The sequence below is a fragment of the Nothoprocta perdicaria genome, unplaced genomic scaffold, assembly GCF_003342845.1.
Source record: "Nothoprocta perdicaria isolate Ctin4 unplaced genomic scaffold, notPer1 scaffold_14, whole genome shotgun sequence".
Classification (NCBI taxonomy): Eukaryota; Metazoa; Chordata; class Aves; order Tinamiformes; family Tinamidae; genus Nothoprocta; species Nothoprocta perdicaria.
Window position 1 is genome coordinate 4,188,931 of NW_020454538.1, and position 21,205 is coordinate 4,210,135.

The 21,205-nt window shown below is 41.5% G+C and overlaps 1 protein-coding gene across 2 annotated transcripts in view; it reads left to right on the forward strand.

The window, feature by feature from the left end:
• The window catches only part of HTT (huntingtin), a 70,423-nt gene extending 54,721 nt beyond the window's left edge, over positions 1–15,702 (forward strand). Inside the window, exons 52-67 of one of the 2 annotated variants that reach the window (XM_026034076.1) lie at positions 64–251; positions 772–898; positions 2,044–2,144; positions 3,705–3,859; positions 4,222–4,361; positions 4,522–4,604; positions 6,624–6,754; positions 6,936–7,065; positions 7,880–8,035; positions 9,291–9,481; positions 10,231–10,345; positions 10,584–10,797; positions 10,967–11,072; positions 12,398–12,560; positions 13,184–13,344; positions 14,500–15,702. In XM_026034076.1, the coding sequence (XP_025889861.1) occupies positions 64–251; positions 772–898; positions 2,044–2,144; positions 3,705–3,859; positions 4,222–4,361; positions 4,522–4,604; positions 6,624–6,754; positions 6,936–7,065; positions 7,880–8,035; positions 9,291–9,481; positions 10,231–10,345; positions 10,584–10,797; positions 10,967–11,072; positions 12,398–12,560; positions 13,184–13,344; positions 14,500–14,713 (2,375 nt within the window). In that variant the 3' untranslated portion in view covers positions 14,714–15,702. Of the gene's footprint in view, positions 1–63; positions 252–771; positions 899–2,043; positions 2,145–3,704; positions 3,860–4,221; positions 4,362–4,521; positions 4,614–6,623; positions 6,755–6,935; positions 7,066–7,879; positions 8,036–9,290; positions 9,482–10,230; positions 10,346–10,583; positions 10,798–10,966; positions 11,073–12,397; positions 12,561–13,183; positions 13,345–14,499 lie in introns of those variants that run through there. The other variant, XM_026034074.1, reaches the window with a different exon arrangement.
• Positions 15,703–21,205: the final 5,503 nt, after the last annotated feature.

Genomic DNA, 21,205 nt, shown 5'->3' on the forward strand with positions numbered 1-21,205 from the left:
TGTGTCTCTTTAGTTTGTGTGTTTTAGATTCATAACACTGATTCTGTTCTCCTTCCACCAAAGGAACAAAACACATTGCGGCAGCTTGTGAAATGATAGCTGAAATGGTAGAATGTTTGCAGACTGTGCTGGCACTGGGCCACAGCAGAAACTCCAATATTCCAGCATTTCTGACTCCTGTCCTCAAGAACATCATCATCAGTCTGGCAAGGCTGCCTCTCGTGAACAGCTACACAAGAGTCCCTCCTTTGGTATGCTGTGCTTTGTTTCAGGATGCAACAGCTGTTGAACAATGGGGTTGTTGTTGTTGTTAAATAACCTTGGGGGAAAAAAAAAGTTGTGCTGCATCTTAACTTTTATATTAGTAAGATATCAGCCTTTAACTATCTCCCAAATTGTTTCTTTAAATAGTATAAGATTGCAAGTTATCTGAAATGCAGATCTGCATCATTACTGCACTTCTCTGTATAGTAATGAGCTGGCAAAATTGAAATGTGCTTAAATTTTGAACTGAATTATTCAACAAGGATATTTTTCTTTTTCATGTCCAGATTTGGACAGTAGGACTGATGGCAAGAAATATGCAGAATAAGTTATTCAAAAAAAACACAATAGTGGTACAAAATGTTTATTAGCTGTGTGTTAGGTATTTAATCTTTTTATAGGTTTTGTGTATTTGAAAAAATAACTTTTGTTATTGATGTCTTACTGCTTTTGTATGGTGCATATATTTTTATAACTGTCATGCTAATATTATTAATGTTCCTTCAGGTCTGGAAGTTGGGCTGGTCACCAAAGCCTGCAGGTGACTTTGGTACAGTTTTTCCTGAAATCCCAGTAGAGTTTCTTCAAGAAAAAGAAATCTTCAAAGAGTTCATCTATCGTATTAATACACTTGGTATGTACAGAATTAAAAACTAATGTTTGGCTTTATTTGGATGTTTACCTGTAATATAAAGTTACCAAAAAATCTGTTTATGGTACCACTTACTTTTGTTGCTTATGTGGAAGAGAGATTTCCAAGGAGATTAGTAATTGTGCTGCAAGAGGTGTTAAGTTTTGCTCAAGACAGAGAAAAACTATGAACTGTAACAACTGAACAAAAACCTGTTCTGTCTTGGGGAAGTTGTTTCAATGCAATTTACGGAAGGGTCCTCTGTTTTCTGGCATGTGCAAACTGGCAGCATGTCTAACTGTATTTTGCTCTCTCCTTCCTCCCTGCTTCCTTTTTTTATTAATATACCGTAGCTGGAAGTTAGTACGACAGACATTCTTGAACTGAGATGCTGCAACTGTAATGGCTCTGCGTGTGTCCAGGTTTACTGAAGGAAGGAGTAGGGAGACTTACGGGTTCAAATGTTCTTTGGCAGATGAGATTATCAAGGATAATGTATCAAATTTTCCACATACCTGAAGTCCCATTTTTTTTTTCTTTAGCTCTGTAGGTTGGTCTTTGATTGACTTACAGTTTGTGGCAGTGTTTTATGTTTGAGCACTGTAAAGCCTTGGATAGTGAGCTCTTGGAGAGCGTTCACATTTTCCATTCATGCAATACCGTTACTGTAAATTTCAGGGCATTATTGAGGAATCCTTTGCAATCTTTTAGAGTTAGAGATCTGCTTGGAATATCTTTGAAAAGTGCTTGAATTTAATAGCAAATTTTGAGGCAACTAAATCCTCTGCTTCTAAGATTCTATGAGGATTGAAGAATTCTTGGATTGCTTTGGGATTCTATTCAAACCTTGTGAGAACTGCCAAATTTTCTGTGCTGTTAAAACTTGACAGACTGCATCGCTTAAAGTTGTACAATCAAAATATCTGAATGTATGTAAGAAATAACTGGAATATAGGGCCATTTAAAAATAAAGTTCTTAAGGGTTGTTTCTAAAATAGAATGGTAAAAACTTAATCTGTACTGGTTACAAAAATGCCAAATTGAATTTGAAGCAGCATGAAATTAAATCTGTAGAAGCCTTTTCTTACTGTTGCCCATTTAGGTTTGTAGTAAGATATAAATATCCAGCTGCTTTGAATGTTTCTTAGGGTGGATTAGCCGGACCCAGTTTGAAGAGACCTGGGCTACTTTGCTTGGTGTGCTTGTAACTCAACCTATCGTAATGGACCAAGAAGAGAACCAGCAAGAGGTAAAATCATTCATGGAGATGACACTGTCTTTCATTTTATTTCACAGAAATAATTTTCTTAGGTCTAATAGACCTGGCAAACAGATATTAGTGACCTGAGAAATGGTTTCCATTTGTAATTCTTTGTCATATGGTAGGTGCAGAGCTCTTGCTAAAACCTTTTAAAGAAGCCAAAGGGTAGGTGCCTACAAGGAGTGGATTCTGGGCTTGTTCCCCCTGCTTCGTAGGTCAGGTGCATGATCCAACATGAGTATGATAGCATCCATTTCCCTTAGGTGAGCATTTACTCTTTGCTAGACTGACTTTATGGCTTGCTGTGCAGCCTGCAGCAGTTCTGAATTACGTCTGAGTATGGAATAGCCCTACTGCATCAGCCTGAAGGCCATCTAGCTTTAGCTAATTGTGTGCCATGTAGACAGCCTTTGGCCTCAGGACAGAGGTAATAGTGCTCCTTTACATTAAAAGGAATATTGACATGTTCCAGATTGCAAATGTTTTAAGAATTGCTAGGAATATCAAATTGTGAAAAAAAAAAATAGAACTTGTTACCATCTTAAGCTTTCTGAAGAGGACCAGATGAAATGAGTCAATGACATATGCCTTGAATGTTTCTTGTTTGGTCTGATACCTTGAAGAAGGAATCAGCCAATAAAGCCTCCTCAAGAGCTGTGAGAAGCACCCTGACACTTGGAATCCACAAGCTTTTACATGTTGCTCTGACTTTTTAGTGTGGAAAAAACGCATTTACTCAAGCTCCTCTTGTTAAACTGTTCTGAGCAAGTAAGCAAAACACACTGAGGAGAAAGTTCTTGCTGCCAGCAGCAGCAAGGAGGAATGAGCCTGTATTCCACAATGTAAGATGTCTATTTTAAGAGATTTTTCATTAAGTAAAAAACTGACTCTTGTAGCTGTGTCAATCTGCAGTGCCAAGGTACCAAGCATGCAGTACGTAGTTCTGAATACTTTTATGGGGAAAGACTGGCAATGCCCTAGGTATGAATAATAAATTGAATATAACACAGTAGTGTAGCAGAGTCTTATTTATTACGTTTTTGCGGTGGTGTTAAATGAGGTTAAATACTTAAATATTTGCTGGAGAACGATATCCATAAAAGTATTTCTGTAACTCATAATGAGATTGAGATTTGTTCCTAAAGGAGCAGTTATTAAAATAATTATCACCTATTCTTCTCTGAAGAGTCTCCAACTCCAGTTAGGTCCCATTTGATAGTTTGGTTTGGATAATGATAGACTAGATGAAAACAAGGCAACTTTGAAAGCTCTTATAATATAACAGACACCTTGAGGTTTTAATGCTAATAGGGTAGAAAATACATTCAGAATGATCAGAATGGCTGATGGGGTAGAAGAATTTGCTGGTGCCAGAGCAGTAATGCTCTGTGTCCATTGCTTACCTGCTGGCTGGATTTTTAGGTAGGAGGAAGTCTAGTTGTCAGGGTTGTCAATAAAAATGTAATGGAAGGAAATAAATGCTGATATTCAGGGCTTTCAGACTTCTCTCTTTTTTCCAATTCAAATTACAGTAAGTTCATTTTACAGGAAGATACAGAGAGGACCCAAATTAATGTTCTTGCAGTACAAGCCATAACGTCCTTGGTGCTGAGCGCGATGACGATACCCGTTGCCGGCAACCCGGCAGTGAGCTGTTTGGAGCAGCAGCCCCGCAACAAGCCTTTAAAAGCTTTGGACACAAGGTATGCTTTCATTTATGATCAAATACATAAATGTATACTTGGGGTTAATAATTAAAATAAGTTAGCTTAAACTTGTGATAACAAAAACATATATAGGCTGTTTTATGAAGGATGGCGGTGTGTAGATTAATCTGTTTGCATAGACATCCTGTGGAGTCAGCATTAGGAACCTGGTGAGTTAAAAGATATCTGAAAAGTGTACTAAAATCTAGCAAAGAGTGCATTTATTTAAACACTTCTCAATTTTAGCACCTCTGAAAGTGAAATTAAGTATAATGTAACATTGTAGAGTGAGCCAGTCAGACCTGCATGAAGGGATGTAAGGAAAAAACTGCTGACATTGATTTCTCCTGGGCTTTCAGGTTTGGGAGGAAGCTAAGTGTTATCAGGGGGATTGTTGAGCAGGAAATTCAAGCAATGGTGTCGAAGAGAGATAATATTGCTACTCATCACTTATATCAAGCCTGGGACCCTGTTCCATCACTTTCTCCTGCTACTACAGGTAAATGCCTTTGCGTGGCTGGGGAGGGAGGGAATTTCTTCTGAATGTGGAAGTAGAAAAGACACTTTCAGAAGGTTTTTTGAAACCTGGTTTGCAGGAATGAAGCTATTTTCAGATCTATTTAGACGTGCATGCTTTAAAGACTTCTGTTTCTCTACAGGTGCTCTTATCAGCCACGATAAGCTCTTACTGCAGATCAATACTGAACGAGAAATAGGAGATATGGATTATAAACTGGGACAGGTTTGTTAAAGCTAACTCCTAGCTTGCCTTTTGTTACTCTTTCTCCTAATTTGTGAAAATCCCGTTTAAGCAGCTTTGCTTAACATCAGATTTGAACTAAAGGCTCTAATTGACATACAGAGTAGCTGATAATTGGTTGATTCTTCTCAGCCAGCCTTCTGCCTCTCAGGGTTTTTGCTTTTGTGGGCAAGACCAGCTCCAAGATTCAGCTGCTGGATTGTGCTTGTGAGCTCTGGGAAATAAAGAACACTTGCAGTGACTTATTCCACTTCATCTATTGGATTTTAATTTGCAGTAGTACTTAGGAGAAATGCTTGAACATCCTATAGGATATGTGAGGGTTTTTTGTTTGTTTTGATATTAAGTCTAGTGTAGGAACATTTTCCTGAATTTTACTAGTTGAAAATACACATTTAGTGGTTGAAAAATATTCCCAAATGCAGTTCTTATCTGCATATTTAACACCTTGAAAACTTTTCTTTATATTAACTTACATATATACACTTTAAATGTATTTCTCTAGTATAGTAGTATGTATTAGCAAAAGATCTACAGTGAGGTGCTAAACTCATACCTTATTTTTCTTGAATAATTCTACATGTAGTGTGTATTGCTTAGGACGAGAAAGCAGACTATCTATAGGTGAGTTCTTTTGTTTAGGAAAGACTTCCTGAGCTATGTAAGGGACGAATAACAAACAGAAAAGGTTGAAAACGGGGAAAGTGTCACTTTCCTTTTGGTATTTTCAGGTGTACCATTTGTTCAACTCCTTCAATATATTTCTAGTCACTTTTATATTTATTTTGCTATGCTGCTTACGTCATATGTTAATCAAATACTAAAAATTCAGTTCTTTAACTACAAATGTTGAATATCACAGCATTAAAAAGAATGCTGTAACACACGTATCTTTTTTTTTTTCCATTTTTAGTCTTTAAATTTCATAACTGATGGCATTTTAGTCTTTGAATAAGATGCAGCTGAAAAGTAATTTGCAGTCTTGACCCCACAATACAGTGTTCAACACTAACAAATATATGTAGAATATTCTGAATTTGTTGCTCTGAATATAAATGGCTTATCTGTACCATTTTCACATGAGTTATATTTTTGGAATGGATCATACCTAGAAAAGAATTCTTGTAAATAGAAAAAGAATTCTGTGTAGACTTTCTATCTTTTTTCTTAACTTTCTTTTCCTGTTCTGCCTTCTGCAGCTGTCTAAAGAATAATAATCACAAAATAGTGAGCCTCTAGGTTGAATGTATGCTAGAGTTCACCTGAATTAAAATGTATCTCAGTTTGAGCCTTGATAAAAGATCATAATGGAAAAAATGCTGCAATTTACCATCAGCTGTAGCAGGCATAAAAACCCAGTGAATGGTGTGTGTATGTAGAATGAAAATGCTACAGAGGAGTTTTTCTGGTGCACTCTAATGCACTTGTGCACACACAGCCAAATTTGAAAATGGGTGGAAGTGTGTAAACAATACCGAGGAAAAAAAAACTGGAAGTAAGGTTGAATTGCAATCAGGTATCCTGGGTTCTAGTTAAAAAACATTTAGAAATGTGTTTTCTTTTTTCCCAAAGTTACTGCGTCACTTGCTTTCTTCACTTTAAATGCAAATATTTACATTTTACCTCAGATTTTTGTGTCTAGTATATTGACTTTGGGCAGTGTGAAGCTGTTAGAGCATGCTGAAGTTACAGCCAGAAGCTACTGGTGGTATCACCCGTGTAACTCTGTCAAGCTGTGTGGTACTGCTATGTTTGCTGTGCATTACAATCTAAAATAGGTTCATCTACAGAGGCTGAACAAGGTACTAAAAGTTTAAGTGATTGTTCATGCAAAATTTATTTGAGGTTTTGAGTTCATGGCTTATGTCATTTAAATGAAAATTGCATTTGCCTTCTAAGGTTTTTTTTTTTCCTGTTCTGAGTGTTAAGTGATGGGCTGCTCTTCTGTTTTTTTTCTCCTTTTTTTTTTTTTTTTTTTTTTTTTTTTTTTTTTGTGACAAGGTCTTTATACACTCCCTGTGGTTAGGACATAAGATCACTCCACTGAGAGAAGAAGAGTGGGGTGAGGATGAAGAAGATGAGAATGACATGCCTGCTCCTTCTTCACCACCAACGTCTCCTATTAACACCAGGTGCCTTATATTTTTTTCTTCTCTGCCCTTTATCTTGTCAATAAACTTCTATCTCTTCCTTTTGAGCTCAATAAAGCAATTGAAAAAGGCTGTATAAATTGGAGGGTGGGCAATTTCAAATTGATTATTTTAGCAGGACATCAGAATAGACATTTTAACTCTTGATTGTTGTGTTTTGCAGGAAACACCGAGCTGGTGTGGATATACATTCCTGTTCTCAGTTCTTGCTTGAGCTGTATAGTCAGTGGATATTGCCATCAAATCCTAGCAAGAGAACACCCGTCATTTTGATCAGCGAGGTGGTGAGATCAGTAAGTAAAAAAAAATTGTTTTGAGTCATCGTTGAGCGTACGTTACTGAACAGTTAGAGCTACACAAGGCTTGTAAAAATACTTTGCAATATATAGCAAAATTTGAGTTTATTGGCAGTGCTGTTGTGTGGGCTGTGTAGAAACACAGCTTATGCAACTAGAGCATTATAGTCTTTTGAATTGTTTAAGCGGCTGGATTGTGTTCTGCTACTAAGCTACAAATGCATTGTTTTCCCATAATGATAGTTCTTGGCTGCTTATTAAAAATAGGTTTCAGATCATCCTGTCTGTTCATGAAACAAATGAAGGGAATAACTGCGAGAAGCACTGTCTTCATCGACTTGTGCGACTGTTGAAACATATAAGAAATACTAAAGAGAAAACATTTAGAATGTGTATTGATAACCACTCTTTGCTATTGTAAAGGGCTTAAATGAAACTATCCTTCTTGAATGGTATGTATTGAATGTTCTTGAATGTTTTACTGCATAATGGTAACCTTCTTTTGGTTTCCAGAATGCCGTACTACAATGGGCTTGGGTTTGTAAACTCTTTTTTAAAAAAAAATAAAAAATAAATAAAAATAAATAAAAATAAATAAAGGACCTTAGAAGGGTTTGAAGAGCTCTGTTTAGAAATGGTTGGATTAATTCTGAAGAGGTTAGTAACCATTATTTTTACATGATTGAGGAATCTTTTGTTGAAGGTTATATAAAAGGGGAGAGTTGCTATTCTCTTTTTTAAAAAAAAAAAAAAACAACTCTGAGCTGCTTGGTAATGGTATGGCTTGTGTTCAAATTGTATTTGTGTACAGTTGCTGGCAGTGTCAGACTTATTTACAGAAAGGAATCAGTTTGAGATGATGTACACGACACTGACGGAGCTGCGGAAGGTGCATCCTTCAGAAGATGAGATCCTCATACAGTACTTGGTACCAGCCACTTGTAAGGCGGCTGCTGTTCTTGGAATGGTAAGAAATTCCATGGAAATTTATTGCAAATTTGAGTGTTTAGTCTAAGTAGTCTGATACTTTTGCCACAAAAATGGGACCTCTTGGTAAGAGTGATTCTGCTCTAGGAAAATAATCTTAGTTGATCTGCATGACTGCTAGAATTAAAGACAATAAGTGTTATTTTCTGAGGGACATTTCAAAATGGGATTGTTTTTAAAATGTTACAAGTACTTTAACATAAACTGGCATTTCTAGAAACTCTCTGAAACATAAAACTCTGTGGTTAACAGTGGGTAAAAAAAGATTTTGAAAGGTTTTGGGGTTGGACTTTCATTAGTTATTGTAGGAGTAACTGTGAAAGTGGTATCACAGATACCAAAGGAGACCTAGAGATAGCTAGAATTTTCCACTTGAGCTAGGAACACTTTCTTGGAAGCAAATACCTGGATAAATAGGTTAATTGGGAAATAAAGGCTCTATTCCAGCAAGAGTTGTTCCTTGTCCTGTGCTGTTATATTGAAAATGCGTTCAAAAAGAACAGCTGAAGCGTGTGCACGCTAAAGCAGGACTGTGATATGTACTTAGTAACACAATAAAGCAAATCATTTTTTTTAAATGCTTATTTTCTTGCAGGATACTTGTATTTTTTTAGATACATATTTTTTGATTTTGCTTCAGTTTTCAAATTTAACACAGATTAGAAAGTTTTTGCATAGCCAAATAGATTATTGTACTTGGATAACAGGAGATGAAGTGTTTGATGCCAGATTTCTACCTGAAGCCTGTGAGGGAGATGTCCAGACCTGAGAGCCAGTGGCCTCTGCAGAACAGATAAATGGGTGTCAGGCTGTTAGCTGAGGGGGTAGCATCACTGTCTCCTATGCAGTTTGCAGACATACATCAGTCTCATATAGAGGCTCCTTTGTGTTACCTGGAGAGCTAGAGAGTGTCACCCGGCCGGGTGTGCTGTGGGGTGTGCTGAGGGTGCCAGTCTTGTTTCTGTTCATTTCAAATTGTAATTTTTAAAGGCAAAACAAAGTAATTCAAAGGTGGCATCAGTTTACCAGTTAATCTGCAAGCCTCCTCTAGTCTGCACTACCTGATTCTGTTCATCTTGTGGTATTGATTCACACTACTGCTCCAAGCCAGATTCATGGTTCAGGCAGAATTTACCGCTCCTCATTTTGTTCCAAGTATTTCCAGATGTCAGAAGACACCAGCGTGGCAGAGCAAGCTGGTACTGACTTCTCTCTGTGGCTCTTGTTTCCTTCAGGATAAGGCAGTGGCCGAGCCGGTCAGTCGGCTGCTGGAGGCGACCTTGCGCAGCACCCACATGCCGAGCCGCATCGGGGCTCTGCACGGGATCCTCTACATCCTCGAGTGCGACCTGCTGGATGAAACAGCCAAGCAGCTCATCCCAATTATCACCGAGTACCTGCTCTCCAATTTGAGAGGCGTAGCACAGTAAGCCTGCCCCTCTCCGTGCTGTCTTCATGTGGGAAACTTGTCTTTTACATTAAGCAAAAGAATATGCCTGTGGAAATAGCCTGTCTTATCTTGACCTGATGTAAAATCAAACAGAAACTTTATCAAGACTTCTAGGGTTGCCATGTTGAAAGTGGGGAATAGCTTTTCTTGCCCTGTAAATATTTCTACTTCTGCCTGGAACTCTTGCCTACTTACGTGCAAACAAAAAAGCTCTTTGTGGTTTGCTACTGTAAGTACATTTTTAGAGCAGGCTCTTACATCAAACAAGCAACTTAAGTTTTTGGCATTTACACTGAAATCTTAAAATAAGAAGTTTTGATAGCTTAGTCTTTTGTTCGTTTGCTGGACTGTGTTCCCTAAACCTACCTTATTTTTCAGTGAGAAGTCATACTCTTTTCTTATTCAAGTTCTGCTTGAATAGGAACTGCAGGATCAGTTGTGAAGTGTATTTGTCCTAAGCACTTCAGGCAATGGTTGGCTGTGATTGCAATGCCAGAAATTCCTCGTAAATATTGCACTGAGTTACCATAACCAGTGCTCTTTTATGGCATTTGTTAAGCTTGTATAGATGACTTTATGATAGTTTTTGCAATTTAAAAACTGGTGTTAGTTTGTGTATAAATTTCACATGGATAAAAAATGATGTTTTGAGGACTATGTTGTCTCTATTGGTGGCATACACTGCTTTGATATAAGTGACCACCAGCGTTCTTGCTTATCTGCAGTTGTGTGAACGTCCATAACCAACAGCACATCCTAGTCATGTGTGCGACCGCCTTCTATTTGATAGAGAACTACCCGCTGGATGTGGGGCCCGAATTCTCTGCAGGCATCATACAGGTATGTTGCCCTTCCCCTCCTTACAGGGGCAGCCTGCAGAGATACCTTTCACACTGCTAGCTAGTTTGATTGTAGTTTTATCAGATTATCTTAAAACAGAAATCAGATTTTCTTCAAACTTTCTTTGTAGTTTATATATACACACACACGCACACACACACACATCTAATATATAAGGTGCAGTGATGACCTAAGTACATCTAAAAACCAACCAGTTGGCTTTGTTTCTGTATTGCAGATGTGTGGAGTCATGGTATCTGGAAGTGAGGAAGCAACACCGTCCAACATCTATCACTGTGTCCTGAGAGGGCTGGAACGACTCCTCCTCTCGGAGCAGCTTTCCAGGCTGGACAGTGAATGCCTGGTTAAACTCAGCGTAGACAGAGTAAACGTTCAGAGTCCTCACAGAGCAATGGCAGCGCTCGGGTTAATGCTGACTTGCATGTACACAGGTATGGGCTCTTTTTTTTATGCCCCATATTTTCTGACAGATTATTTTGTATCAAAACACCCTTTGTTTTTCTATCAGTGCCAAATTTCTGCAGTTATTTTTGTTACCAAGGTTAAAAGGCTCTTACATTAGCATTCACATCAAACTTACAGCATGTTATTTTTGTTCAGGAAAGGAAAAAATCAGCCCCAGTCGCACCACAGATGCAAATCCTGCTGCTCCTGACAGTGAATCCGTGATTGTAGCTATGGAGCGAGTGTCGGTCCTTTTTGATAGGTAAGATGAGAAAACCTGTGTTAGGAGGAGGAGAAAAGACAATTCCATTTGGCAGTGTGTGGTCACTGCTCTGTTTGGCAGTTCTGATGCTTAATTGATGCTGTTTCTCTGCTTACCTTTGCTTAAAATTGATACTTGTAGTGCACACAGTAACACTGGTGGAATTGCTGAACCCAGCACAAACATACAGGAATGTAAATGGAAAACAGACATCTCCCAACTGATACTGTGTGTTGCACAGACCATAATACTTTATAAGTGTAATTCCAGCTCACTTTTGTCAAACTCTTAAGTGCTTTTCAGGATGTCTTCTCAAGGATACAATCAGGGATATAAATCCAGTTTACAGGAAATCATCTTTCAGATCACCCTGAGGAGTTTAAAACCCTTTTTCTCCTTCCCCCACCCAAGTGTTGCTCTTTTCAGGGCTGTTAAGTAATTGCACTGGAAGGGCACAATAAAATTTCTGTATTCACATGGAACTCATTTAAGGGAAATATTTCAAAACTCCAGTTTTCATCTGACAATCTCAAGCTGTGTTAAATGAGCGTAGCATGTTAGACTTTTTCATAGTAGTTTGTGGCATATTGGTTTACATTTAAGTGTTCAGTGGTTTTTCCATAAAATTGGGTGAAGGTTGTGCACACTGTGTGAGAACAGAGCTAGAGCAGTGCCTGGTGCTTTTGAAAATACCATTCTTAAAAAGTTAGCAAAAAATGTGACTACTAGGAGCAGAAAATAACTGCTGTGGGTGAAATGACAATACACTGGCTTGATCTTGATGCATCAGTAAATACAGGCTCTGTTAGAAAGGGCTTTGAGTCAGTGTTGCTTAGACAAACTTCTAAGTTGGAGTAGCTTTTCCTTTCCCTACAGTGCAGCTTGCTTTTGCCCTCTGATATATTGGATGCTCTGGTTTTGAATAAAAGAATATGCAAGGCTATTATGAATGGAAACCAGTCTTTTGCTTATAAAAGGTCTTTCTCTCATAACAAGGAGTAATGATCTCCCTCTCCTTTTTGTCTTCTGGTTGGTTTTGCTTGATTTTTCAGGACTTCTCAACTTAAGCCTTGTTTTGGGATTAAAAACAAACCCCACGGTGCAGCCCCGCATGCAGCCATGGTAGAACTCCTTGGCTAGGTTACTGGAGTAAGATTAGTCAAGACTTGGATTGCTTGATGTTGAAGACTTTCTTTACAGACTTAAAAAAAAAAAAAAAAAAAAAAAAAAATTTCTTCCTAATAACAGCTAAATGGAAGAAAAAAATATTAGATTGGAATTGATTCACAAATCATGTTCTTTCTTTCTTTATTTTTTTCCCTCAGGATCAGGAAAGGATTTCCTTTTGAAGCCAGAGTAGTTGCTCGGATCCTTCCACAATTCCTTGATGACTTTTTCCCCCCACAAGATGTAATGAATAAAGTTATTGGAGAATTCCTATCTAATCAGCAGCCATACCCACAATTCATGGCAACAGTGGTTTATAAGGTAGTGCTTATATATTTTATTCTTAAACGTAACAGGGGACTTGTCCATAACTTGCAGCTCTTCAGTACTGGAATCCAAAGGGAAAATAGCAATTGTAATAGATGTAGCAAACTATTTGGCAGTGATTGATTTGCTGAGAGCTGTGTCGTTCCCAGGGAAATGGAATGCTGGAATCATCCAAATAATGGGAAAATTAAGATTGGGAAATCAGTGCTCAGACTCTTCAGGTCTCAAGGAGCTAGACCAGATTGTTTGAACTAATGCGTGGGGGATCAAGCTCCTGCAGACCCCTTGGGGCTTCAGAGTACCCAGCTATTCAGTGGCTGTGTCCTGAGCTCCTGCATGATGTGAACATGTGCACATACTGCCTCTGACATACTGAAAACCAGAGCAGAGACAAAGGTTTATATTTTCTATATGCTCAGTTCGGTCTGTTGCAGGCAGATGTGATGAGTCCAGTTGGCTCCTGGCCCAGTCTTTGCAGAGTTACTTTGTGCATTAATTCCTTGTGGATTTTTTTTTTATAACTGAGGAGAGCCTTCACAAGAGAAGCAGAACTCTTTCCAGTGTCCATCTGCTGTGTCTTTAGTCCTGTGTGAAACCTTTTACTCCAACTCTTGCAGGTCTTTCAGACGCTACATGCCACTGGGCAGTCCTCAATGGTCCGGGACTGGGTGATGCTGTCGCTGTCCAACTTCACGCAGAGAACACCCGTGGCCATGGCCATGTGGAGTCTCTCCTGTTTCTTCGTCAGTGCTTCCACCAGCCAGTGGATTTCAGCAATGTATCCTACCCAGGCTGAGCACCTGCCCTCTCTGGAGAGCACGTTGATAGCTCTGGAGGTGAAAGTGCCAACTTGGTGCATAGAAAGCACATTTAGGGTAGGTGGTAGATGCAAAGACCACATTTAGGCTATTGGTGCCTAAGGTTTGACAAAAAGAGAAGTTCTAAACAGATTATGAGAATTCAGTTAGCTCAAGCTACTGTCTAGTCCTTGTCACTGTGCAAAATGGTGTAACTCGCCTTTGGGAGCTTCATCCTTAGGAATCATTTTGAAACCCCTAGTAGGAGATGCCAGTGGATACCCATATATATCAATTGGTTATAGATCTGTAACCAGTACTAAAACTATTAAAAGCTTAAAGAAGCTAAATCCTTGTCGAACTAGGGAAGAAATTTCCACTCATAATGTGGTATGCTTTCTTTTTTGAATAATAAACAAATTTAAATATGATTCTTCATGAGAACATTCATATTTTCAGAAGTTATATTGAGCGCTTCACCAGGCATTATTGCAATGTCTTTGTATAAAGAGATTGAGCCATGTTCTTTCTACTAGATAAAAAAAAATATTTTTTAAAAAGAAAGAAAAGTATCTTCCACGTAGAAACAAAAATTGCCTTTGGAAGTATTTCCGTGGAGGTAAACTGCAGTGCCAGAGAGCTTTGGCAGCAAAAGGGCATCAGCCAAATGGGCTGGAACAGCTGAAAGCCATAGTGCTATCAGAGCTAGGTTTATTTAAAGCAAACACAAAAACATGAAATAAAATGCTATTTTATCATTTCATAACAGACCAAAAAAAAAAAGTATCCATATCTCATTAGGCTATAAATTTCCTAATGACTCTTCATTTCAGAAATTCTTTTTGGCCGTAAGCGGTTCAAACTGTTTTGCTGATGCTGCTGTTTTCTCTGGTAGATGAATTAAGAAAAACACTGCCAAGTTAAAATGAGTCTCTGGGAATAAAAAATTGCATAAAGTTGATGAAGAAATAGGATTTCATTAGTGGCAGCATAATTTGAGAATAGTTTGCACTTTTTTGTTGCTCATGAACTCAAAAATACACAGTTTTATTGGCAAACAATAGGCAGCCATCATAAAAAATGACCAGCCTCGATGTGCTGTTGCCGTCTTGTTTTGACCTTAACTTGCCTCTCAGTCTTCCACATGTTATCAGCAGAATGGGAAAATCAGAGCAAGTGGATATTAACATCTTCTGTTTGGTGGCCATCGACTTCTACCGCAATCAGATCGATGAGGAATTGGATCGGAGGGCCTTCCAGTCCGTGTTCGAAGTGGTGGCATCTCCAGGAAGCCCCTATCACCGCCTACTGACTTGCTTGCAGAACGTCCACAAGGTGACAGCCTGTTGAGGGTCCCCACGCAGAGTTCTGTGGCTCTCTGGCTGTGCTAATACAGGATCAGAAAGTCCATGGCTTGCATTGCATAGGTTTGGACCTGCTGGTTTCTACTTGAAGACTGCATGGAGAAATGCTGTGCATCGCTGAAATTCTCCTCAGAAATCTAGTGTAACTTTTCTCTTGTTGCTGACTTCAGGCAACTGTGGGTGACAAGAAACACGTCAGTCTTCTAAGGGACGTTTGGGACTAACTGAGACCAATTTGTTCAGTGTAAAATCCGAGCAAGTGCTACATGCCAGGTAACTGAGACATCCTCTTCCCAGGTCAGCTCTTGGCACTGCTTTGCAGCCGGTAAGGAACGGACACAAACACCCTCGTTGCAAGTTGCAGTCATTAGAAAATCACACTGTTTCATGTACCTGTATATATAGTTGTGTAGTACAGGATAGAAATTGTTTCCTAATGTCTCTCCCAAACAAGGAAAAGAGAAAATGGCTTTCGTGGGTTGCACTTCCAGCATGTGATTCCTCTCTCTGGACTTTCTGATACCCTGTGGTGTACGTGTGGGTGGTTTCAGAGACGTAGTGCACATACGTAAACCACACTTTTTTCTTTGTTCTTCTCAGGATTTAAAATTTGAGTACAGTCTATCAGTAAAAGAAATTTTAACTTAAATATTTCTATATCATGTACAGTATGTAAAATTGTAAGATGTGTGGTGCATGAGCCGTGCTTGTAATCCGAGGTGAACAGAAGCCACGCGACTGAATGTCTTGACACCTGTATTGTCAGCATATTTTTCCTTGTGCACAAATTCATATTCCTTTGGAAATTCCATCTTACTGTATAGATTACATTCTTGTTTTGCATCTCCCTTTTTCTTAAAGTGCTTTAAAACTGGAATATATTGATTAATTTGTGTTGAGAGACCGTGTTAAGGAGGCCTCCTCGCGACCCATTTACTGCAGCTGCTTTTGAGTTCCTTTATTTTGAGACGTAGTGGTGAAAGAGAGGACCAGTCACCTGGAGGAGCCCCGTGCGCGCTCAGAAACCGCTCGTAGGCGCCGCACGGCTTCTGAGGGACAGGTTGGTGTGAGATCCCAGCAGCCAAGGCCTGTCGCTCCTTTCCTTCCATCCTAAGACCACGGGGTCACCTGCACTCCACGCTCTGCCCCTTTCCAAGGTGTGGGCTGGCAGTGCGGGATCAGGCTGCCCAGGTCTGCACCGACCGCGCTCTTAATTCACACGACCTCTTTTAGCACCTGCTCCGTGTGCTTTAGGGATGGATTATCACCTGCTCCATGTGCTTTTAGGGATGGATTATCACCTGCTCCATGTGCTTTAGGGATGATTTATCGCCTGCTCCGTGTGCTTTAGGGACGGCCGCGGGCCCTGTGTTGCAGACCCCAGCGTAGGGCCGGAGCAGGGAGGTGCCGGGCGCGTTTGCCTCCCTCGTGTGCTGCAAGGCTGCAGCCTCCCGCACCCCTACACGATACCTGCCCATGTGGGTCACATCCTGCCTGGGACCTCTCCTCGTTCTCTTACCCCGCACGCCTTTGGGTGACACTTGGAAAAATGAGCGAGTGTTGTCAGGAGGAGCATGTACTGTATGTATTTCTGTATATAATGTATATGTTGGAAACTATACACATGTGACATTTAATGTATACAAATGTGTATATTTGTATTTATTAAACCCATGTATTTAATTCCAATCTAGACCAAAAATTGTTGCTTCTGCCCATACGTTGATTAAAAAGGAATTGTCTAGTGGCGTCACTTCCTGTTAGGATAGATGATAAAACCGATGATATGGGCAGTAGAAACAACTGTAGACAAGGCTGTATTTAGCTCTCTACAGATCTTACTATTACGAGTAATTATTTCTGCTACTTAGCTGGCTTACTCCTCTTTCTTGGGCCACAGCACTGGTGATTTTGAAAATAAATTTAACAGTTTAGAAGAGAGTTTAATAAAATCGATACTGCTTAAAAATTTGGAATTATATTGGAAATTATCTCTAGTTCTGATAGGACACTAATTCAAGGCAGGTGAGAGAATGCTGTCTGCTTTCTTTAAGGGTAGTATAGGTCACCATTCCCTTTTGTACCCACAAATACTTGTTTTCTACTGTAAACCCACACGCCACTCAGTTTTTGTATGATAGATAATTTGAGGATATTTTTGTAAGGTATTTTCCAAAATTTAAGATAGATTTTAATATATTTTTTAAGCATTGGGTTAGTCACATTCTCACCATATAAAATAGTATGTATTTTGCTTTAAACTGTTGAATTCTCCATAATTTTAAGCTCCTCGTGACTGACACAGGGTAGCTGGTGAGTTTACCTTGAGTGAGTGGGATGGAGCCCCTTTCCTTAGGACACTGAAGCAGTGACACCAGAGCAGCCCCTTGGGTATTGCCAGGGCGCCCTGCGGGCAGCAGGAGGGCTGGCACTGACCTCAGCCCTCAGCATGAGCGGCCCAGTCACAGTCACCTCACATCCCAGTCACATCCACGTGACAAACCCCCTTCCTTGGGTGGGATCCTCTGTGCCTGGGGTTTAAGTGACTATTGGTGTAGCTGCTCCTCGTCGCTGCCCCAGGCGACGAGGGCTGAGCTCTCGCGGCCCCTGGCAGGACCAGCTCCACGTGCTTTAACCTCTCTTGGGGTTTCTCCTCGCCAGCCTCCTGGGCCCTGCTTCCAAGTGTCCGAGGGATCTAGCTCCTGCTTTGGGAACTCGCATTCCCTTCAGGCAGCTGCAAGTTGAGGCTCCTGCTGGTGTGGAAGTGCACGCAGGTAGTGCTTAAACTCCAGCATTCCCTTGCACACTCTTCTGTCTGCTCCTCCTCTGTCTGCTTCTTCTGTCTCTTTTTCTTCTCCTTCCTCCTTTTGGAGCGGACTCCTGCTCGGCCTCGCTCCTGCCTGCGCCCAGCGCCACCGAGCACAGCTGCAAAGCAGCCCCGCAAAACTGGCCACTGGGAGACTCCTGTGTTCAACTTACTGGTCATGATTTATGTTGCTTTATTTGAAAATCAAGTGGCCCGGTGTGTCACTGAGAGCGGAGCACAGGTGCTTTGCATTCGATGTCTTGATTGACCGAAAAGATCCTTTCTTTAATTTCTCTGCAGTGAAACCGGGTTCTTGGCAACCTTGCAGGATGAAGGCAAGATTTACGTGCAGCACATCTGGGAAGAGGCATGAGCGAAAGGGCAAAGTGCACGTGGATGTTCAGAAGTTCAGTTACAGTTTAGTTGTCAACGTTACTCGCGGGGTAATGTGGCCCTCCTTGAGGAACCCCCTTGATCCTGCCCCCTCAATAAAACATCCCCGGGCTCCAGGCCGCTGCAGTTTGCTTGCTTTCCATGTCAGCACACCCTGAACTGGCGGTTGCATTTACTGTTTTTGCTATTTGCCAGGGGAAAGGGAATGTGACTTTGTTTAAAGCTTCTCTTAAGTGTATCCTTCCTAAAGCCCTGAATAACAAAAGAACCGGTTAAGCTCAAACAGAGCGCAGGCAACAAGGGGAACTAAAGGTGATTTTATTTTTCTGTTGTTTAGTAGATTTGCCTTAAGAGCATCTTCTGTCTTTCCCTTCTCTGTTTTCAATGGCAGTTAACTCTAGATAGCAGCTAAGGAGGTTGTGTCCCAACTGCTGCAGATTTTTCCAAGCCAGCAGCTGGATCTTGTCCTACAGCTTCGTAGCGCTGTCGTGGTGAAGCTCTTGCACGTCCTGCATACAGGCAGTGCTGAGATGTATCGAGCAATAAACACAGCAGTAAGCAGCTTGTTAAATCTGGTCCTTCAGGCTCCTGGCCCAAGTGCGCGCGGGAGCTTCAGCAGCCCCGTCGCCTCCGAGCGGCTGTTTCACACCCAGCCCCAGCTTGGCACCGGAGGGGGAAATCAGCAGCTGGCCTCAGTAAGTGCTTCGCCCTTGGCCTTCTGCAACGCCCTCAGTTAGAGCAGTACAATTGCTGGAAGCTGCTGAAGAGCAAAGTACTTGGGTAGTTTTTAGGTAGTTTCCTTATTTTCAATCTAAAAGCAAGCAACATAGTGAAACCATGGGGAAACCCAGCGTGCTGATTTTATCCGCTACTGAGATTTCAGGGGGCATTTTTGGTGCACGGTGCTACCTTACCGTGCCCACTGGAGAGCCCGGGGGACACAGGGCAGCGTCTCTGGAGCAACAGGGTTGCAGGTGTGAGCAGGAGGGCTCCACATGTCAGGCTGCAGGTGAGGAAGGGCTCTGCATCCCCTGCCTGTCCCGTGTCACCGGCCGGCCGGCTGCAGCTGCCCCCTCTGGCGCTCAAGGGCAGGGATAAGCGGATCCTTGGAGCCTCTGCGACCACAGCGGTTGGACTCCACGTGAAAGGAAAGCGTTTAAGTTCAGATGTATGTTGAAAAAATGCTGAAAATACTGCACACGGAAACTAAAGAGAAAATAAAATACTGCTCTTGCTCTACGTGATTTTCCTCTCGTTATTTAAAGAGGCCTCGGTGCATCCTATTAAAGCTTTTCCCAACATCCTTGCTTTGCAGCAACGCTCAATACGATGGAGTGTTTTGCAGATACGTGGGACAGTCTGCACCCTGTCTGCTCACGGGGCTGCTGTGATGAAGCCTTTGGTGGCCTCTCATGGCCAGGCTCGCACAGACCTCAGTAGCTCGGGCTGCAGATGGGGCCGGAATTGGCATTCCCGCATGGAGCTGCATGTGCCCACGGGGACGCTCCTCTGCGCAGCTGCCACTGGGGTGGATCGTGTTCCCGGGAGGAGGCTGCGGCCGCCGGCTGCAGGGCGCTCTGCTGCCTTCGCGTCCTGAAGGAAAAGCCCGGGAGGCCCCACGGCACGAGGGGTCCCCGGCAGCTCTTGTGCCTTCCCCGACAGCCTGTTGTGATTCAGGAGCGGCGCTTGGCGGCTTGCTGGAGAGCGCGCGGAGCTTTGAAACAGCTGAATGCACGAGGCACGTTCGTTCCCTTGGTGGCATCGGTGATAAGTGGCCAGCTGCTCCTGCCACCTCTCAGCTTAGCTGTGGAACCGAGAACTGGAAAACTTCATCTCAGAAGCCCTAGGCTGGCTTGAGTAATCAAGTCTTCACTTTCTTTGTTGCTGTCTTGGGGGTCTTTTTTGTTACTTGGACAAGAAATCTAGCATTGTCTCTGGAAAGATTAGCCATAAAGATGAACTACCAGATAGTAGGAGATGAGGCCTTGCCATTTTGAAAAGATTGGAATTATTTAATTTATTACAACTCTTGCTGCCCCTTACAAGTCTAGTTTTGTTTCTCTGTTTGGTGGTTGGGGCAGCTATCAGAGAATTGCAGCCATCGTTTTCAGATCGGCTCAGCATCCTCTAGGTCAAAGTCAAAAAGCTTTGATTGCTTCCAGAATTTTACTATAATTTTTCTATGACTGTAGAGATAGGAAACAAGACAACTTCTGCATTTGTTGAAATGGTAGAAGTAGAAATGTGGGGAAAAAAAGTTTATATGATATATGGATAGGTATAAAACAGTGGGGTTTTTTTTTTTTTTTTTTTTTTTAGCCAAATCCCCTTTTCTTCCATTGCGGCCTTAATCTTGGCTCAGGTTTGTTTCTGTTCTTTCCCATGGCATTTACATCTAAGCGTGGTGGAGTAATGCTCACCCCAGGTGCTGTTTTCCTATCTTTCCGATCGCGAATGTCACGGGTGGATGCGGATCAGGTGCAGCCTGGCTGCTCTGCCTCAGCATTTACATGCTGGCGCGGGTCCCTCGGCCCGTCTGCAGCGCTGGGCCTCCCAGCAAAGGCCTCCCCCAGGGCTGGGTTTGACCCTGCCACAGGTGCTCCTTGGCAGAGCTCTGAACCGGGTGGAGTTGGACCATTTACATGGAGTATTTCTGCAGATCTAGCTCAGCCTGAATGTATGCACCACAAATCTGCTTCAGCTCAGCCTTTCCGAGATAAGGCCCCTAAGTGAGAATCCCAATTCCATCCATTAGCCCCTCCGTCCCCTGGGATGGACTGGCTGCAGGTGGCCCCTGGGTGGGACCGGGAATCTGCCCCGCGCTGCGGCGCGAAGCGCCCTCGCTCCGTGGTTCTGTTCTTGACGCGTCTTGTTCGTGTTGACATTCCAAATACCGTCCTTGGCATTGGAGTTACCATCTATGAAAATAACTCATCTTTTAACGTTTATTTCAGGCAAGTTTGGGCAGATATTCCGTTAATTATACTTTGTGAGTACTCAAATATTCTCTCTGCCTTGATAACTGCTTCAAACTAGTTCTTTTGTTTTAAATAAAAGCTGGCACAGGGGGTATTTTAAGCATCTGATTCTTACAATATGGCTCAGGTTCATTCCTACTTTCCCCCCAATTAATTTCCTCCTAGATTCAATATTTTACTTGAGCTAATGCTTGAAACAAAAAATTTAGGTCATTAACAGACTGGTGCGTGGCTAAACAACAGAAAAAAAAATCAATTGATCGAAAGGATTTGGAGTTAATGAATGAGCTGTGAGCTCTGA